This window comes from Arachis stenosperma, chromosome 9 (genome assembly GCF_014773155.1).
Source record: "Arachis stenosperma cultivar V10309 chromosome 9, arast.V10309.gnm1.PFL2, whole genome shotgun sequence".
Lineage (NCBI taxonomy): Eukaryota > Viridiplantae > Streptophyta > Magnoliopsida > Fabales > Fabaceae > Arachis > Arachis stenosperma.
The window spans coordinates 836422-854846 of NC_080385.1; the positions used below are offsets into that span (position 1 = coordinate 836422).

Here is an 18425-nt window from a genome sequence, read left to right on the forward strand (position 1 = left end):
CCTATAAATATAATTCATTGTTTTTCTTTTTAGGGTAATGACTTTTGATACTATTGGAGTCAACAAAGATGTATGCTAGAGCAACTACTTTTGACTAACAATAATAGACACAAGGAAAATACCTTATTTAATTTAAATGTGTTACTTTAATAAAGAATATTTTAAGGAAAAAAATTGTGTAGCAAATTTCCTCAATTTCCACATATATAATAGATAATAAATATTGTTAAGATATTAGTGAAACAATATACATATTTTTATCCGCATCACATTCTTGTACAATGAAAATGAAAATGTAGATCTATTTATTTATAAGTCACCAAAAAAATTTTTCTATTATATTGTATTCTTTTTCCTTTTTTAGTGGTAGAATTGTGAGATTTTAATCATTTTATACTTGATGATTCATTACATCAGGTATGAATGGGTTGGATATACGATTTCATAAAAAATCAATCTAGATTGACATATTTTTTTAAAAAATAATAGTGGATATAAATAAAGACTTGCTTGAAAATTTTAAACTAAAAAAAATCTAACTAAAAACGCTGTGAAATTACACGTACTTGTGTAGTAATTAAATCTTAACACCTTAACATCATTCACATAATCACATCTCAATTATGAACCGTGTTCAACAATCTCTAGTACTACGGTAATGTCTGTGGTTCCAACTAATACATTGGAAATTTCTTGGAAATGATAAGTGTCCTTATGCTGAATGAGTGGCCAATTGGATTGAAAAAAAAGTGCAATAATTTATCACATGTTTGGTTTCTTTTTTGAAAAATTCTAAAACATGGTTTTACCCTACCTAAGCACACACACACACATAAAATTACTAACTCAAATATTTTATGGTCTTGTTAAGAGTTTTTAATGCAATTATTGTGTATTTAATAAAGAAAAACTTTAAAATTTTCTAGTTAAAGTAATCTCTCAATACTTGATATTATTAAATGAATAGCGCATACTTCTAATTAATAGGTTGCCTTCGTGAATGAAAATGAAAATAGGGATATAACTTTTTTTTTAAAAAAAAAAACCAACTTTAATAAAATGATGAATACTAATATTGGACACATTTTTGGATAAAATAGAACGAGATTGCAAGAACTTGGGATCAAATATGACTTTCATTGTGTATAACTATGACAATATAAATACCAGTCTCACTCAACTCAATTCAATTTAACAAAAGCTATTAATGTGAATTATATGAATAGGAAGAGACGATGGTGATGATGTTGGATTGTGGGAATAATCACAAAGTGCAAGCTTGTATCTAACCCTCAACTGCATCTATATATCACAAAATAGCAAAAATGTAAAGGATAATGCAATAATGGTTCATGTTTAATATATATGCCCTTTTTAGAAACTTGGGCCATCATCAGAAAGAACAAGAGCTTGTTAAGGATAAAAACAAGCCACAACCACAAAGCATCTCTATCTGATTTGGTAGTTTTCCAAAAGTTCTGCTTTTACTTGAACAAGTGCTGCTGCCAACAAATCAAATTAGTATAAGTCAGAAACAAAAGCTTCATGAAACCAAAAGATATTATGAGGAATGAAGAAAGGGTTGAAATGCATACCAATGATTCTGCTTCACAGAGAATCAGGTGGCTGAAAATCTAAGATCACTTTTGGTTTTCTCGCAGCCACTCAACGAAATTGTCGAGGATCAATGGCCATGCAAGTTCTGGATCGTAGTTATCGAGCGCTGGGAAACTTATCTGCGAATAAATGAAAAGATTAAAATAGCAAGTCAAGAAATTCAACATGAAGTACCGAAATGCAAATGGTTAAGAAGCCAATGGAGCTACAACAAATACATATTCTTCATATGTGATTCTGCGAAATGGCTGAAGGGATAATTATTATAATAACATCAAGACATGGCAGAAAAAAGTTCCTACCTCATTGCAAAACCGGAAAAATCCCATCCATTGATCCATGTTTATGACCTTGTAATCATCTTGAGTCTGCCATAAATGATAAAAACACATACGTAAGAATTAACAAGAACTAAAAGAATATTGTAAAATCCACTACTCAACTTCAAGTATCCCACAGATGATAAAAACAGGTATGAATAAACAAAAATGTAAAATCGATTACTCACCTTCAAATATTCCACAAATAAGTTGACTTGGGTTGGAAATGTTGAACTCAAAACAAGTGTAAGTAATTGACAGATGCTCTCTATATCAATGCTTTTCTGTTTCTCCTCTGTAAATGGTTAGGGGAATTAGATATAGTACATACATTACATGAACAAAGGAGAAAAGGGTAAACATTTTCTTTTAAAAAGAAAATTGCATGAGTATACCTGTTAAACAATATTGGAAAGCATAAGAATAGAAATCTGCAAAATTTGACGGCCTCCTAACCTTTACATTTGTCATCAAAATAAACAAGTTAGTAACTTGCACAAAATTCCAAACATGAATAAGTAGCACTTTAGACTAACTAATTTCTCTATGAATATGAATTATAAAAGAGTATCACCTAACAAATTATACCTCTTTTTCCAAGTCTGGAAGTGCTTTCTTCAATTTACTTACTGTATCAGCCCTTAGTGCTTTTAAGCCTCTCCTCCACTCATCCTGCAAATATTCAGTATATGGATGGGAAGGAAAGATAGTATCAAAACTACATGATTGTGCACCAAACATAAAAGAGACTTAAGTAATTCCCTATGCCCGTGCCTTTTATTTTCTATAAGTTTCTGTATTGTTGAGATGAAATAATTTCAAAAGAAGTTCTAACATTGAAATTTGTAATAGGCATATGAAAATTGTCTCTTACCAAAGTAAAATATCCTTGCTCGTCAGCTTTCATTTTCCTGTTGCATTTAGTCCTCATCATCTCCAAACAATTTAAAATAAAGATATAGGAATAATACAGCATAGAAGATTAATTAAGGCTAGCACTGTAGCTTACCATGCCAGCATCAAGATCCTCACATCAGTATGATCCACCTCCATATCAGCACAGAGGGTTTCAATTCCTTCTGGGCTGTATCCAAAGTAAATAAGTAAACTAATTTACCTAGTATTTGCATGAAAAAAGCTACTTATTAAACAATGAATCTCCATCTGTCAACTTTCAAACATACATAACTCTTCTTTGTATGATATTTTAATTTTAATTTCTTTTTGCATCTTATTTAGATTCATCTTTGATGTTTTAAATAGTAAGTATCGTGTCATCCTATGTTTCCCAAGAGGTTGACTCCTAAGCTGTAGTTGATACATTAATTGAACTAGAAAAGTTAATTTACATAATTCAGTAGCCACTGATGATTGGGAACTAAAATAACCCATATGTCCACATCCGAGTCTTGAAAATTGGATTAAGAATTCGACATCATAATATAATTTGGTTCATACATATTGAGTTGCAGAAAATAAAATCTGTGGATGAAGCATACTTACTCAATCACCCCAGATCCATTGGCATATGTATAAAATAGACTATCAATTCTTTCCAATTCCTTTGAGCTCGCTTTACTCGAGGCTGAAAATTTTACTCATATTAGGACATATATAGCAACACATTATTTGCTATTTGTCGAATGGTATAAATATGATTCTATTAAAGGCACGCACACACCGGAAGAAACAGGTAATGCTAAACATATATAGTTCAAAACACATATAAGCAAGTCTATAGGCATGCAATTCCTATCTACCATATAAAACCAATCCAAGTAGACGCAACATGCTTAGCTTTTGACATGCTCGGGTGGATGCCGCAAATATATTAGCTTTCCCCAATGGCAAATGGATTCATAAAAGAACTTTCCTTTGCTATGATTTTCTTACAATAATATCGAAGAGTCCACATCATCAGAATAATAGTGAGAAGCAAGGTACATCCAACTTCAATCGCAATATTTCAATTGTACTTGACTGCTTCGAGTTATACACTCAGCCGAGTCATAAACTTGCACGAAATCTCTCATTTAGAGGATATGATTAATGCAGCAACGTGTACAAACTAACTTTCCTCTTCAAAATAACTAGCTAGTAGCTATCCTTCAAGTTAAGAGCAAGAACTTAGACTTTTAGGACAAGCAATTTGATAATTGTTTGGCGCCCCATTTTTTCGACCAAACAAATATGCTTTTGTTCAAGCTTGAGTTGTCCATACCATAGTTTGATCCATTACTACTAATTAACTACATCAAACTTTTTTCTTTTATATATATTTGAGAGTTCGTTCCTCTCTCAGGATCCAACTTCTTTCCTATGCCACTTAGTTTCTCTCCTTATCAATCCACAATATCAAAACACAACAGAATTCAAAAAGTAAATTTATGTATGAAAATAAAATATTTCCCTGAAAAATTTAACAAAACGAAAAAAAAAATCAACTTTAACATGACCTGTAATACCTTTAAAAAAAAGATAAGCCCTTAATTTAGTCATTAAATAAATATTCAATTGAAGAACAAGCATAACAGCAGCTCAACGCAGCAAAATTGTAACAACAAATTATGGAAAATTACAAAAACACAAAAAATACCTGAACGGAATAGATCAGCAGCAGAGGAATTGATTGAATTGGATTGACCCGTTTTCTTAGATGCAGAGCGTCGCATCTTCAATTTTCAATTCCAAATCGATTCGAATCGGCGAGTGAAGTGAGCAAGCGAGAGAAGAATCTTCGTCGCTTCACGAAAGCACCTGAAGCTGAATCAGAAAGGCGCCAAATTGGAAAATTGGAAGGGAAAAGAGAAATTTTGATAGATGGATATATAGAGAAGAGGAAATTAGGTTAATAAAAATACGATTTTTTTTCCTTCTTCTATCTTTGTTGTTGTTGTTCTTGTATTCAGAAAATGACGTGGATGATTACAAATTTACAACTAAGTGTGAATGAGAATTTACCTCATTTAATTTTAAAGTGCTGTTTTCTTTTTTGTTTCTTTGACTTTGAGTCTTTTGACTTTGCATGCTTCTTCGCTCATGCTACTACAAACCTTAAATATTTAGGCTTAGGTTTTAGTTTTGTTTTCTAGGAGTGTTAGAGGCTAGCAATTTTTTATAATTTGTAGTCATTAAATAGTTATCAATGATATTTTTAATGGTGTAAGATTTTATCTAATAGTGTGGGATTACTCACTCTTTTTTTACTGGTTACATACCGACTAGAATTTAATAAAGTTGCTAATCTCCTAAACTTTTCCTTTGTTTTTTCCTCCCTTAAATTTCAATGTAGAAAAAAAAAATTATAAATGTTATATGGACAAAGTATATTTTGTTGTTGATATTTTTTTTTCATTTTTAAAATTATCTTTGATGTTTAGTTTGATTTAAATTTATTTTTAGTGTTTTAAAAAATAATTAATTCTGTCTTTAATATTTAATTTAATTCTTAGCATTTTGAAAATAATATTTAAATAGAAGGATAAATTTAAGAGTAAATCACACAAACAAATTAAATTGGGATTAATATAGTCACCAAAAAAAATTAGGATTAATATTACACAAATGTCTTAAAATAAAATAGGTTACATGCATGTTTGATTTAACTTTTATATAAATTAAATCGAATTCGACTTATTATACATGTTATATTAATAGTAAATCGAATTAACTTGATTAAGTTATTATATATGCTATATCAATAGTAAATCGAATTTAATTTATTTTATTTATTACTTCTGCAACATATACATATAAATCGAAACTAGTTGACTGATACGTATTATTGATATTTCTGTCAATAAAAAAAATTCTCCATTTGAATTCAAATAAAATATCAAAAATATTAAAATGAATAAGAATAGAAATCCAACTTTTGTATTTTAGTTGAAATTTCAGAAATCTACATTTTTATAAACTTATGAATGTAAACAGAATATTAAATAATTTTTAAAAATTCACTAAAAAATCACTATCAGAATTTTTGATGTTGAAAAAATTAATATAAATTATAGCTCTCCAAAGTAACATAAGAGTTAAAACTTGAATTTTTTTCAGAATAAAAAATAACAAATAGTTATACAATATATAATGACCAACTATATTTATACAATATGTAATTTGTGAAATTAAGTATAAAATTTATGCTTTGATGATTGTATGCTCTGAAAAATCTAAGTTTAACTATTTAATTTAGAAGTAACGTCATCAAAACAATAAGTTCTATACTTAATTTCACAAATTAAAGCCAATGAGTTATATAGCTCAAATGACATAGTCTCCGTATACTTAATTAAGATGTTGCGGATTCGAATCTCCTATATTTGGTAAAAAAAAATCACAAATTAAATAATAATTTAATTAATATAGTATTTTAAGGGTAATTAGACAAACATATTAAATTTGGATCAATATTACACTAATATCCTAAAGTGAATTAGTTTACATGTATGTCTTAAAGTAATTCTATGTAAATCGATTTACGGTTTTTTAATTTAAATCGAATCAAGATAATTGTTTATTTATTCTATATTAACTTTAAAACATAAATATTAATAAGAAAATACTCTCATTTGGTTTCAAATAAAATATTTAAAAAATCAAAATGAATAAGAATAGAAATCTAACTTTTATGTTTTAGTTTAAATTCTAGAAAACCTATATTTTTATAAACTTATGAATGTAAAACAGAACATTAAATAAATTCTAAAAATTCATTAAAAATTATCATTTGACTCATCAGCATTTAAAAAATTATTATCGAGACTTTTAATGTTAAAAAATTAATATAAAATATAGTCTTCTAAAATAGTATAAGAGTTAAAATTTAAAATTTTTTAGAATAAAAAATAACAAATAATTATACAATATATAATTACTAACTATATTGATATAATATTTAATTTAATTAATAATTAAAATACAAATAATTCACGTTAATAAAATGAATGATGATCAAAATTATGCAATTATCCTAAATATAAATTAGTTACTAATTAATTTAGCTATTTACATGTATATCAAATTAGTACAATTTAAATTAGCAAGTCGTCAAATAAATCGGATTAGATCAATTCAATTTCCTAAAAAAGAAGCTAAAAAAAATTAGGTCCCAAAAAATATATAATTTTGCATGAAATTAAATTATCTAAATCTAAAATTTAAAAGCTAAATATCTAAAATATAAGTATAAAATTATTCTTAGAGAAATTCTCCGTATACAAGCATTTTTTTTATACAAGTCTTTACAAGTTATTATATTAACGCGCTTGAACGCACGTTCTTCTTCCTCTTCCTCTTCTTCTTTTTTTCTTTCGTTTCTTACTTTCTCTTTCTCCTTCTTCAACCGTTACTGCACAATTTCACTGCACCGTCTTCTTCTTCTTGTTGCACATTCTTCTTCCTCTTCCTCCTCTTCTTCTTCTTCTTTTCTTTCGTTTTTTGCCTTCTCTTTCTCCTTCTTCATTTACGTGCTTTTCTCTTTGTTTTCTTTTTTCGTTATTCTTGATTTCCATTATTTTTTGATATCAAGCTCTGAAATCATTTTTGAAGAAGAAGAAGCAGCAGAATATGAGGAGGAGAAAGAGAAAGAGTTCTGAATTATGCATAAAGTGTCCTTTGGGTGTATTTTCTATAATCGTTTGGGTGTATTTTCTGTAATCGTTTGGGTGTATTTCTGAAGTTTCATTATTTTCAAAACGATTTCAAAGCTTGATTTCAGAAACCATGAAAATCGAAGAAAAAGAAGTAAGAATACCAGTAATAAACGAGTAAAACAACTAATGAAAAGGCAAAGAGAATAACGAAGAAATATCGTTTGGGTGTATTTTCTATAATCGTTTGGGTGTATTTCTGAAGTTCTATTATTTTCAAAACGATTTCAAAGTTTGATTTCAGAAACCATGAAAATCGAAAAAAAAGAAGCAAGAATACCAGTAATAAATGCAAGTAAAACAACTAATGAAAAGGCAAAGAGAATAACGAAGAAATATCGTTTGGGTGTATTTTCTATAATCGTTTGGGTGTATTTCTGTAATCGTTTGGGTGCATTTCTGAAGTTTCATTATCTTCAAAACGATTTCAAAGCTTGATTTCAGAAACCATGAAAATCGAAAAAAAACGAAGCATGAATACCAGTAATAAACGCAAATAAAACAACTAATGAAAAGGCAAAGAGAATAACGAAGAAATACATGGAGGAGGAGGAAGAAGAAGAAGAAGGAGAAGAAGAGGAAGAGGAAGAGGAAGAGGAAGAGGAAGATGAGTTGTTCATAATCCACGGTGAGTGAAGAAGAAGAAGAAGAAGAAGAAGAGGAAGAGGAAGAGGAAAAGGAAGATGAAGATGAGTTGTTCATAATTCACGGTGAGTGAAGAAGAAGAAGAAGAGGAGGAGGAAGATGAAGAGGAGTCGTTCATAATTCACGGTGAGTGTAGCGCTTTGGAAATTAAATAACGCATTAAAAAACTCTAATGTGTAGCAACTTGTAAAACTTGTAAGTCAAAAAGACTTGTATGTGTAGCAAGCCTCTTATTCTTAACCTTTATATATTGCTAGTTTAAATAACATATTTAAATCATATCTTCAATAAAAAAATGTCTTTCACACCAACTTCATTAGATTTTTTATTTTTAATTCACAAAAATTAAATTCTTAAACTAAATATCTAATCTAACAACTTATTTATTTGCATTTTCTCACATTAAAAAATTGTGTAATTATTTGGGCGCACCACTGCACCGTTCAGGTAAGATATTTATTATATAGTCATCGGAGAAGGTAAAATCAACAGGAAGCCCCTCAAGTTAGCGTTTTTTCGAAATTGACCCTCTCTTCTCCTCCTTCAGACTTGAGATTAAAACCTTGTTTCAGTTCCTTCCTTAGTTCAAAAATCAAAATACAAAACCCTCCAAAACAAACTCTTCTTTCTCTTTCTTTCGGTAGATTCTGTCTTTGTTTTTCTTCAAAATGTCCACTTTCGGTTCCGCCAATACAAATCCTAACAAATCCTACGAGGTATTGCATTCTACATTCTCCAATTTCTGCTTCAGCACTTTCTTATTCTTTCGCACTATTATCATAATTACGGTCTTTTATTATTGTTATTATTATTATTTTGGTTGTTAATTTGTGGTTGCAACTTTTTTTAGGTAACCCAGCCACCTGGTGATTCAATTTCCAGCCTTTGTTTCAGTCCCAAGGCCAATTTTCTTGTCGCTACTTCATGGGATAACCAGGTTTCAGTTTGACTTGGATATTAGGGCATATTTTTTTTTGTTAATGTTTTGTGTTATTTCTATTTTTTAATGTTAGTTCACAAAAGAAAATTTGTCACAATGTTATCTTTTTGGTGTTTCTGGCTTTTACCATTAACTTCTAAAACTGAAAGTGATATGATGCTTTTTGTAATTAGTATTAGAAAGAAGAGGTGACAAAAAATACTTCTGAAATTAAACCAGCTCTTCAAATTTGTGTGAAGAAAAAGCTCTTATGTTGTGTTTAATTGTTTGATAGACAAATGTTTTTTTTTTTTGGGTGAATTTCTTTTGTCAATATCGTAGGTTCGATGTTGGGAGATTGCAAGGAATGGAACTGTTATCAACAGCACACCCAAGGCTTCAATATCTCATGACCAACCAGTAATGAATTTCAGCTCATTTTATTAAAAAAAAAAGAAAAAGAAATTATTATTATTAGTAGTATTACTGGAAATTTCTTTTGGACTGAAATGGCATTGTAATTAATGTTCTCTTTTATTGTTTAAGGTTTTGTGCTCCACTTGGAAGGATGATGGAACAACGGTTTTCTCCGGAGGCTGCGACAAGCAAGTCAAGATGTGGCCGCTTTTGTCCGGTGGACAACCAATGACTGTTGCCATGCACGATGCCCCCATTAAAGAGATTGCGTGGATACCGGAGATGAATCTCTTAGCCACTGGGAGCTGGGATAAGACCCTAAAGTATGCTTTTTGACTCCTTTTCTTCATTTTTAGTTTAATGAGACTTAGTTTATTTTGTTGACAGCTTCAACTTTGCAGGACAAAAAATTGAATTCAAATTGCTAATACCCTTACTATTGTTCTGGTTCATTATAGTTTTGGTCAGAAAGATGCATTCTATAATTTTCTTTATTTTTGTTTTCCAACACCTTTACATGGTAGCATTGTTGTGGTTTGTATTGAAGTTATAGCTACTTCAGAAATTATTTTATGAATTATGTTTTTACTTTTTTATTTATAGGTATTGGGATACTAGGCAGTCAAATCCAGTGCATACTCAACAACTCCCTGATCGCTGTTATGCAATGTCAGTGAAACATCCACTGATGATTGTAGGAACTGCAGATAGAAATCTGATTGTCTTCAACTTGCAGAATCCTCAGGTGGTGTTTATTCTGTTACTTGTTTTGAAAGTATCTTTGTTGCTTGTAACACAGTAAGCAATAGATTGGTGCCTATTGTAAATTTTGATTTTTATACTTAGGAAGTTGAAATTCAACTATAAATTCTATAATGAGTATTCAATCTGAGTAACATGGATGCTAGTGTATAATTTTGTGAGATAATGTTAAATATACAAGTGTTATGAGAACGGTTATGTTCTTATAAAATATCATAACTTGGATAGCAAACTATTAAAGGGCATTGTGCACTTCACAGGACTTGAGGCTGATCATCCAAACTTTCTCAGTAGAATTGTCTTCTAGGAAAACCCTAAAATAAATAAATAAGTTGGTATAGGTAAGTAAGTAAATAAATACAAGCTCATTACAATTGATCAATACCTGAATGCAATATGCTAAACTTAATTTAGTACTCTAAATGTCTATAAAACTATGTTTTTCTTTTTCTTACTTTGATAAATAAAATTTCATTATCTACATAATGGGGGTCACATCCTATCTCTTGAGGTGCCCATTGCCCTACAAATAGGAGGAAATACATGCCACTTTGAACATATTGTAGAGAATCTGAAAGAAAAGGTGCAATCTAACAACTGAACTATTACGTTATTGTATGCAAAAGCTTGATCTTTTCTCTATTAGATAGGGTCAGTTACATGGATGCTATTGTGTAGTGGCATAAACCATGGCTATAGAAAACTAAGCAAACTATTTACTATTCAGATTTACATCTTCACTTGTAATTTTGTCTATTATTTTTCTTGGTTCACTCCACCTCGGTTGGATTACCACCTATCTTATATACTCTTTTATTAAGATTCCTATAGGTCTACACACATGGCCAAACCAGCCAAGAGCATTTTTTGTTTGATTTCAAACTAGTCACATGGTCTGTTTTATTGGTTTACAAGGAACAATTTATGAAGCACTGATTTCATATTAATATTTGAAGAATAGCTGATTTCAATAAATGTCTATTATTCGATGTTTTTATTCTTATCTGTATTGAAATCCTAACAGACTGAGTACAAAAGAGTGGTTTCACCCTTGAAGTATCAGACAAGATGTGTTGCTGCTTTTCCAGATCAACAAGGCTATTTGGTATGTATTTGCATGCTTTTCCAGATCAGACAAGATGTGTTGCATTCTTACATTCAGTTACACTGACAGAAGTCGTCTTGTCCTTTTATTTTATTTGATATCATTCCTGCTATGATTAATGTGATGCTGTGAAGAGCCTCCATAGTTTGATGATGCTATAGTTGGTTTATGCTAAAAGGATTTTGAACTAACATCTCTGGGATGACACTCCTGAGGCCTTATTTAACGAGATATAACTTGTAGAAGCTGCAAATTGAATAATTCTATTCCTTATTTTCCTTTGCCATACTTGTTTAGTTGCTCTATGCATGCATGGTCGGAAATCTTTCAGTTTTAATTGTTTTCTCCTCCATCATCACCGTTGTTCTCTTGGTGATGTTATTCTCACCATTGATAAAATCTTCATGTATATATATTCACTGAAAGACTAAAGCATTACTTTAAATTAACACTGTTAAGCATTGATTATTCTCTTTGTAGGTTGGCTCAATAGAGGGAAGAGTTGGAGTACAACACCTAGACGATGCACAACAAAACAAGAACTTTACTTTCAAATGCCACCGAGAGAATAATGAGATATATTCTGTCAACTCTCTAAATTTCCATCCGGTAACACACCATATAATATCAAACTTAGTTGAAGTTCATTCTGAAAGGTAGTTGATCTAATATTCTGTAGTGTCATATCTTATTTGACATTTGCATTCAGGTACACCACACTTTTGCAACTGCTGGATCTGATGGTGCTTTTAATTTCTGGGATAAGGACAGTAAGCAGAGACTCAAGGTTCTAATATTTCTCTGAAATTCTCCCTTCCACTTGTCGTTTTATGAAATTGATCATTGGAATTTCCAAACACACTTTCACATTTGTGTTGTAAAATAATAGTTTTTGTGCTAGTAGGTTCCATTTGTATGTATGGCATAAGTTCATCTGGTAGCCATGATATCACCATCATTTGGCTTAGTTTCTTTTCTCATTTGGTTATCCTGAGTGGGAGGCACATGCTCTCTAATTTTCCTGTTTTTCCATATAGGCAAAGTGAAGGGCGAATCCCTTTCAGATTTGGTTTTTAATTTTCTGGATTTTAGAGCCGTTATCTATATATTGATCATGCATTATTTTCTATGCAGCTTAATGTTTTTCATGAAGTATTTGATGTTACAATCATTTGACTTATAACACATGAATATGTTTTGCAGGCCATGCAAAGGTGTAGCCAACCCATACCTTGCAGTACATTCAACAATGACGGATCCTTATTCGCTTATGCGGTATGTCTCATTGTTTTCACAAACCATATTTTTTTTTTTTCAACTTCCCGCAGAATTCAAGTTGCGATTGGTTTGTTCAAGATACGATATTTAATTTGATTCTGAAACGTGTTTCATTCTGTAGGTCTGTTATGATTGGAGCAAGGGTGCAGAAAATCACAATCCAACCACAGCCAAGAACTACATCTTCCTGCACATACCACAGGTACACTCATGCATATACACAAGTTAGTAGATTGTTAAATAATCTTCTGAAGAACATATTATAACAACTTATCTAAGAAGTAAAAAATTAAACAAATTCGGGGTGCTTCATTTAGATGCCTCTTCATTCCGTTGTTAACTATGAATTTATAATTCCATGATGCACAGAACTTCCTATGTTATTCTTGTATTGTTTCCTTTCTCTTTTTTTATGTTCTAAGTAGAGATTAGCACTTAGCAGTTACGTCTTGTGAGCAGGAATCTGAGGTTAAAAGCAAGCCAAGAACTGGAGCAACAGGTAGAAAGTGAGGGATCTGTTAAAAGGGTCAGAGTTTTGGAGAATTCATTACAGAGATTTGATACGCGATTCAACAGAATCAGTCATTTGATGTTTTGGCGAAATCTGCTAATATTGCTTGATATAAGATTTTCTTTTTAGGGTTGCCAGTCTTTTCTAGTCTGCCAATGTACTGATATATTGATTTGAGGTTAGGTTGATTCCCTTTAATCACATGTACAGATTGGTTCTGATATCTTTTTGAAATTTTTGGATGGATCTGATGGATTCTTCTTTCATTCATAACTAAAGGTGTGCAATTTTTGTTTGGGGAGAGAAAATATTCTTGTTCTTGAAAAGAGAAAATCACCTGTTTGTGGTAACTCTAGAGTCAGTTGTTACCATTAGAATAAAACAGTGGTCTAGCATAGTTATGTGTCTTGTCTGACCAAAAACAAATAGCTTAGTGTGAAGAGGGAAAAAAATAACACTGCATAACAACCTTTGAAGCCGTGTTAAAAAAATAAATAGAGGATTACTGTTATATGAACATCCTGAACAGGGAAAAAAAATGCTTATAACATTTGCGAGTTAGAATTTAGAGTGTAAAGGTTTAAAAGGTAACATTTCAAGACCTGACTCTCCCTCCCTTTCCCTCTAAAACACGAATTCACAAAAGACACAGACAAATGCTATACGTACAACAACAACAAAATCTTATTTCATTAAGTCTTATTTCATTGGGTGGGATCCATTATATGAATCAAACAATGTTATTGTATTTTATTATGTATTATATTTATAGTAAGATGATTTATACATAAATCTTCTTTAATTACTTCTGTATGGTTTTTTTTTAGGGGTGAGCACGGGTCGATTTAGTTTGGGTTTATGGTAAAATTAGAACCAAACCGATCAAAATGTAATTGGTTCGGTTTGGTTTGGATTTACGTTTTTTTGTACATGTACTCGAACCAAATCAAACTGATTAAGAATGGATTGGTTCGATTCGAGTAATTGGATACCCGATGACTTTGAAATTCATAAAAAAAAACAAATTTTTATCTTAAAAATTCAACAAGTACAATAAACATGTAGTATCAATAGAAATAATCCAAACTTATTAAATACCAAATACATTAAAACTAAACTCATTAGAATCCAAACATTAATAATGAATAATCATTGTCTAATGGAAAAGTCATATATATTTTTTTATTTAATTAATATATGATCGGATTCGCGGGTTGGTTTGGGTTCCGTACCCTCAAAAATCGATACCCGAACCAATCACTAACAAAAGTCATCGATTATCCGTTGATTTCAGAACCAATTTAATTGGTTCGGTTCGGGTTCGAACAGGTAATCGGGTACCCGCTATCCGTGCTCACCCCTAGTTTTTTTTGGGTATTTCTTTCAACGTCTGTATATCTTTAAATAAATAAATAAAAAGAAAAACTTGAAAAAGTAAGGGGAGGAAGAGAGATTGATAGAGGGCATTCCAAGGAGTTGGAAAAAAAATTGGATGTTAAAGAAATAGAAACTAAATGAGTGGTGGAACTGGAACAATTGTGTAGCATAATATGATATAGAATTTGTTGATAGTTATATGTTACATAAAGAGTAGTTAAACTAAAAAGCTAAATTAATAACTTCTAATTTGACAACTTAAACTCTTGTTGAAGTCTCAAACATGTTCTAATAAGGTTTCATTCAGATAACATCATTTATCCTTTTAGTCTCCCCATCCACAAGTATATCTTACTTTTGACTAAAGCGCACAAAGCTAATAAATGATTGACTTTAGGATAATTTAAAGTATTTAGACAAATTTAATCTTAAAAAGTTATCAAATCTTAATACATAATCAAGTATAATACAATTCATGAATATGATTATAACTGGAAAAAGTGCATTAGAACATTCTTAAACTAATGAAGTAATTTATATTATTTAAAAATGATTATGCTACGCGGACACTAAAATCACCTATTAATATAAAATATATGGTAGAATATAAATACACATTAAAAATAAATTAAACCACACATGTATTTATATAAATAGCTTATTTTAGTGGCTGATTTTAGTGTACGAATAATATTTTTTATTTGAAAAATTAGATAAACAAAACATTTGATTTATGTTTTTGTTTTTTTAGTATTTTTTATTTTTAAGATTTTATAAAAAAAAAGTAAAAATAATAAAATGTAATTTTTTATTTTAATCTTTTTTTACATAAAATTTTAAAAATAAAAAATACTAAAAATAAAAGTACACAATGAAAATGCATGGAATATGAGTGACTAGAAGTAGTAGTATAGTTTGTACATGAATTTCTTCTAATGGGTGCATGGATGGAAGATAATCAAAATGTTTTGCACTTTTCACTATATAATGTAAGTGTAGTGATGTTAGATTGAGTAGTGTTGAAGAAAGGAACATAAGAGGCCATAACAAAGTTTCTTGTTCATTAAAAAATATGATTGCTTCGGATTTCTATATCATTCTAAAAGCACGCGTAATCTTTACCTTTTCGCCTTGGTCGCTCAATTCACTTTATTTCCATCGAAATTACAACCACCCCAAAAAAAAAATAATAATAATAAACTAAGGTAGTTAATATCAATTAAAATTTAAAGATTACAATAACTCACGAAAACAAACTAATGATCGATTTCTTATCTTATAAGGTCGTGAGTTTTGTTTATAATATCAAAATGACGGTCATTTTAATTGGTAACATTCTCTAATCATAAACTTTTACGTACCAAAAGAAAATTGTTATGAATATTTTAGTGTTAGACTGTTTAATTCTAAGGAAATAATTTTTTCTTTTCATTTTCGTTTTACCCCAAGGCTATCATATATGAGACTGCTTTTTAAAAAAAATATAAATAAATAAAAGAAAGTTCATAAAGTGATTTACTCGTAAAATGAGATAATTCTAAATCCATACAAAAAAAAATATTGTTTACACATAACAAATGTTTATAGATGATCACTTTTAGTTTCTTAAAAAAAATTTCCCAAAAGAACACTCGTATTTATTCTTTGATGAGAGATGACATTAAAATTGCGTCCTGTTGAAAGTGCATTTTCATTAATTATAATGAATTTCCATTGCATCCAATCCTTCATATATTTACATAAAAGCTTTTAATTTAATTATTTTTATGATGCCATTTTTTAAGCAAAGGCATATGACTACAATTGCTATTTGCGATATCTCAAATTTAGCTGAGACATTATGATACCGTTTTTTTTTTTTTTTTTTTCTCTAAAACAACCGATCAATATTTTAGATTTTTTGTTAAATCAGAAAAGATAATTAATTGGTTAAACATAAGATTTGATTAGTTTGCCTAAAAAAATAAGGAGAAAATTATTTAAAGTCTCCTTTTTTGTGTGAAGGAGTGCATGATTTAAAATTAGAATTATTCTCTGATCTACATACAAGCATTTTTCCTATACAAGTCTTTACAAGTTATTTATATTTACACGTTTCATATCGTTACTGCACGTTTTTTTTCTTCAAGTAGCTTAGGTGTGGTTCAATTCAGAAAAAAAATGTAGCATTAGAGAAAATATTTTTCTGTATTTGCAGCAAATTTAGGTGTAATATAAAGATATTTGGGTGTATTTTTATTCTGATAAGTTCTGCATAATTCAAAACTCTTCTTCTTCCTCCTTCTCATATTCTGTTGTTTCTTCTTCTTCATCTTTTTATTCCATATTCTCATAATTCTTTTTAGAAGGAAAAAATCAAACAAATTAAAAAACAAAAAATATAATGTTGCAAAATTAATAGAAAGGAAATGAGGAAAAAAATGCAGTAACAACAACAATAATAGAAAAACGACGATGAAAATAAAACACGTGAAGAAAAAGGAGAAACGCAAAGAAAAAGGAGAAAAAGGAAGAGGAGGAGGAGGAGGAAGAGGAACGCAAAGCGCGCTATAAAAATCATTGAGCAGCACGCATGTTGACACGCTCGTATGGGTGAGCGTCTTTTTTGTTGAGTTTGGCCCAACTTATATAACTTATAAACCAAAATGACTTATATGTGGAGACACTTCTCTTAAAATTATTCAGTTTAATCTTACAATTATTATAATTATGTACAATTCTTCGGTTGTTATATATTGGTTAGTTAATCATAATAATGCATGATTATATTTTATTACCCCTAAAACAAAATTATATGTGCATGTTCATTTTATATCGGCCAAAAATGGATCATATAATGTGTTTCTACTTATAACACTAATGATATTATCATGTGAAAAAAGAGAGAAATAAAATCAGTCATTATACACTAAAATTAATTATTAAATTAATTATCACTATTTGTTTTGCAAAAGTTAAAAACCGTCGCTATCTGACTCTAAAATGGTCGCTAATTATCAAAATTTATGTAATGTATAAATACATATGTTATTGTTAGATATTAGATAAAAAAGAAATGGAGACATTATTCTATCATCACAATATAAAAGTCTTTCATATTAATTATCATATAATAACAGAAGCTCAAAAATATTTAATGATGATAAATAAATATCTATTGTTATAATATTTATCCTAACTTCGGTAAAATTATCCATAGATTCACATTGACTGATAGTGTATAAAATTAAAATTTGTTGCTATTTCCCGGTTTCGTGGCGGCTTAAAACCGCCGCAAATCACTTCAATAACCACTGCTATTTCCTACTTCCTTTGTAGTGGCTAATTACTGCAAATAAACAATATTTTCACTAGTCTCTAGAATAATGTGATTATTAGCATTATTATTAGTATTGACAAGCCCGTGTACTCACTGCATATATTTTTGGATGTTTGATCAATCTCATAATACAAATGCACACGGTACCCTAATTATTATTTTTTTATAATCATTAAAAAAAAAGAGCATATAGTAATTATACTATTTTTCAATAATCATAATTGAGAGAATAGAAATAATATAGAAGATCAAAGGAGTGATCAGTGAAAGGCTATAGGCTGGCCAATGGGAAATTCACAATAAAGTCTTTAAAATTTATAAATAAATAAATCTCATTTGCTCTAATTTTTATGCTATTTTTTTATTAGTAATTTGAACATAAATAACTCTCTAGTTGCACTGATATATATATGTATGTTTTAATATTTTCAAACAATAATTAAGGGTATGATTAATATAATTTAAATATAACATGATTAAATATAGATTGATTTATTAAGTTAT

The 18425-nt window shown here is 29.6% G+C and overlaps 2 protein-coding genes across 4 annotated transcripts; one reads left to right on the top strand and one right to left on the bottom strand.

Moving 5' to 3' along the window:
- Positions 1-1160: 1160 nt before the first annotated feature.
- On the bottom strand, positions 1161-4877 carry LOC130951847 (uncharacterized). Of its 3 annotated transcripts, XM_057880590.1 has the most exons (11): positions 4799-4877; positions 4534-4700; positions 3441-3522; positions 2947-3021; positions 2812-2848; positions 2526-2609; positions 2333-2393; positions 2126-2232; positions 1920-1985; positions 1596-1736; positions 1161-1502 (listed from the first exon to the last, which is right to left on the bottom strand). In XM_057880590.1, exons 2-10 carry the CDS (start codon positions 4607-4609, stop codon positions 1641-1643), a joined length of 684 nt encoding a protein of 227 aa, XP_057736573.1. In that variant the 5' UTR covers positions 4610-4700; positions 4799-4877; the 3' UTR covers positions 1161-1502; positions 1596-1640. The 3 variants fall into 3 exon arrangements, with proteins under 3 accessions (XP_057736573.1, XP_057736572.1, XP_057736571.1); XM_057880589.1 differs by lacking the exon at positions 4799-4877 and having other exon boundaries at positions 1161-1499; positions 4534-4792; XM_057880588.1 differs by lacking the exon at positions 4799-4877 and having other exon boundaries at positions 4534-4792.
- Positions 4878-8717: 3840 nt separating this feature from the next.
- Positions 8718-13473, top strand: LOC130947716 (protein RAE1). Its single transcript, XM_057876420.1, has 11 exons — positions 8718-8949; positions 9084-9170; positions 9495-9572; positions 9699-9892; positions 10173-10314; positions 11356-11436; positions 11917-12045; positions 12146-12223; positions 12640-12711; positions 12836-12916; positions 13174-13473. The coding sequence occupies exons 1-11, from the start codon at positions 8902-8904 to the stop codon at positions 13222-13224; spliced, it is 1041 nt and encodes a 346-aa protein (XP_057732403.1). The 5' UTR covers positions 8718-8901; the 3' UTR covers positions 13225-13473.
- Positions 13474-18425: the final 4952 nt, after the last annotated feature.

Bases quoted from the DNA above. Each gene is read 5' to 3' on its own strand.
- LOC130951847 (XM_057880590.1), bottom strand. From the start codon at position 4,609: ATGCGACGCTCTGCATCTAAGAAAACGGGTCAATCCAATTCAATCAAT. The intron at 3,022-3,440 runs GTAAGTATGCTT...CTTTGGATACAG, and splicing joins AATGGATCTGGGGTGATTGA to CCCAGAAGGAATTGAAACCC. The intron at 2,849-2,946 runs GTAAGCTACAGT...TAAATGCAACAG, and splicing joins AGGATCTTGATGCTGGCATG to GAAAATGAAAGCTGACGAGC.
- LOC130947716 (XM_057876420.1), top strand. From the start codon at position 8,902: ATGTCCACTTTCGGTTCCGCCAATACAAATCCTAACAAATCCTACGAG. The intron at 10,315-11,355 runs GTGGTGTTTATT...AAATCCTAACAG, and splicing joins TCAACTTGCAGAATCCTCAG to ACTGAGTACAAAAGAGTGGT. The intron at 12,712-12,835 runs GTATGTCTCATT...TTCATTCTGTAG, and splicing joins GATCCTTATTCGCTTATGCG to GTCTGTTATGATTGGAGCAA.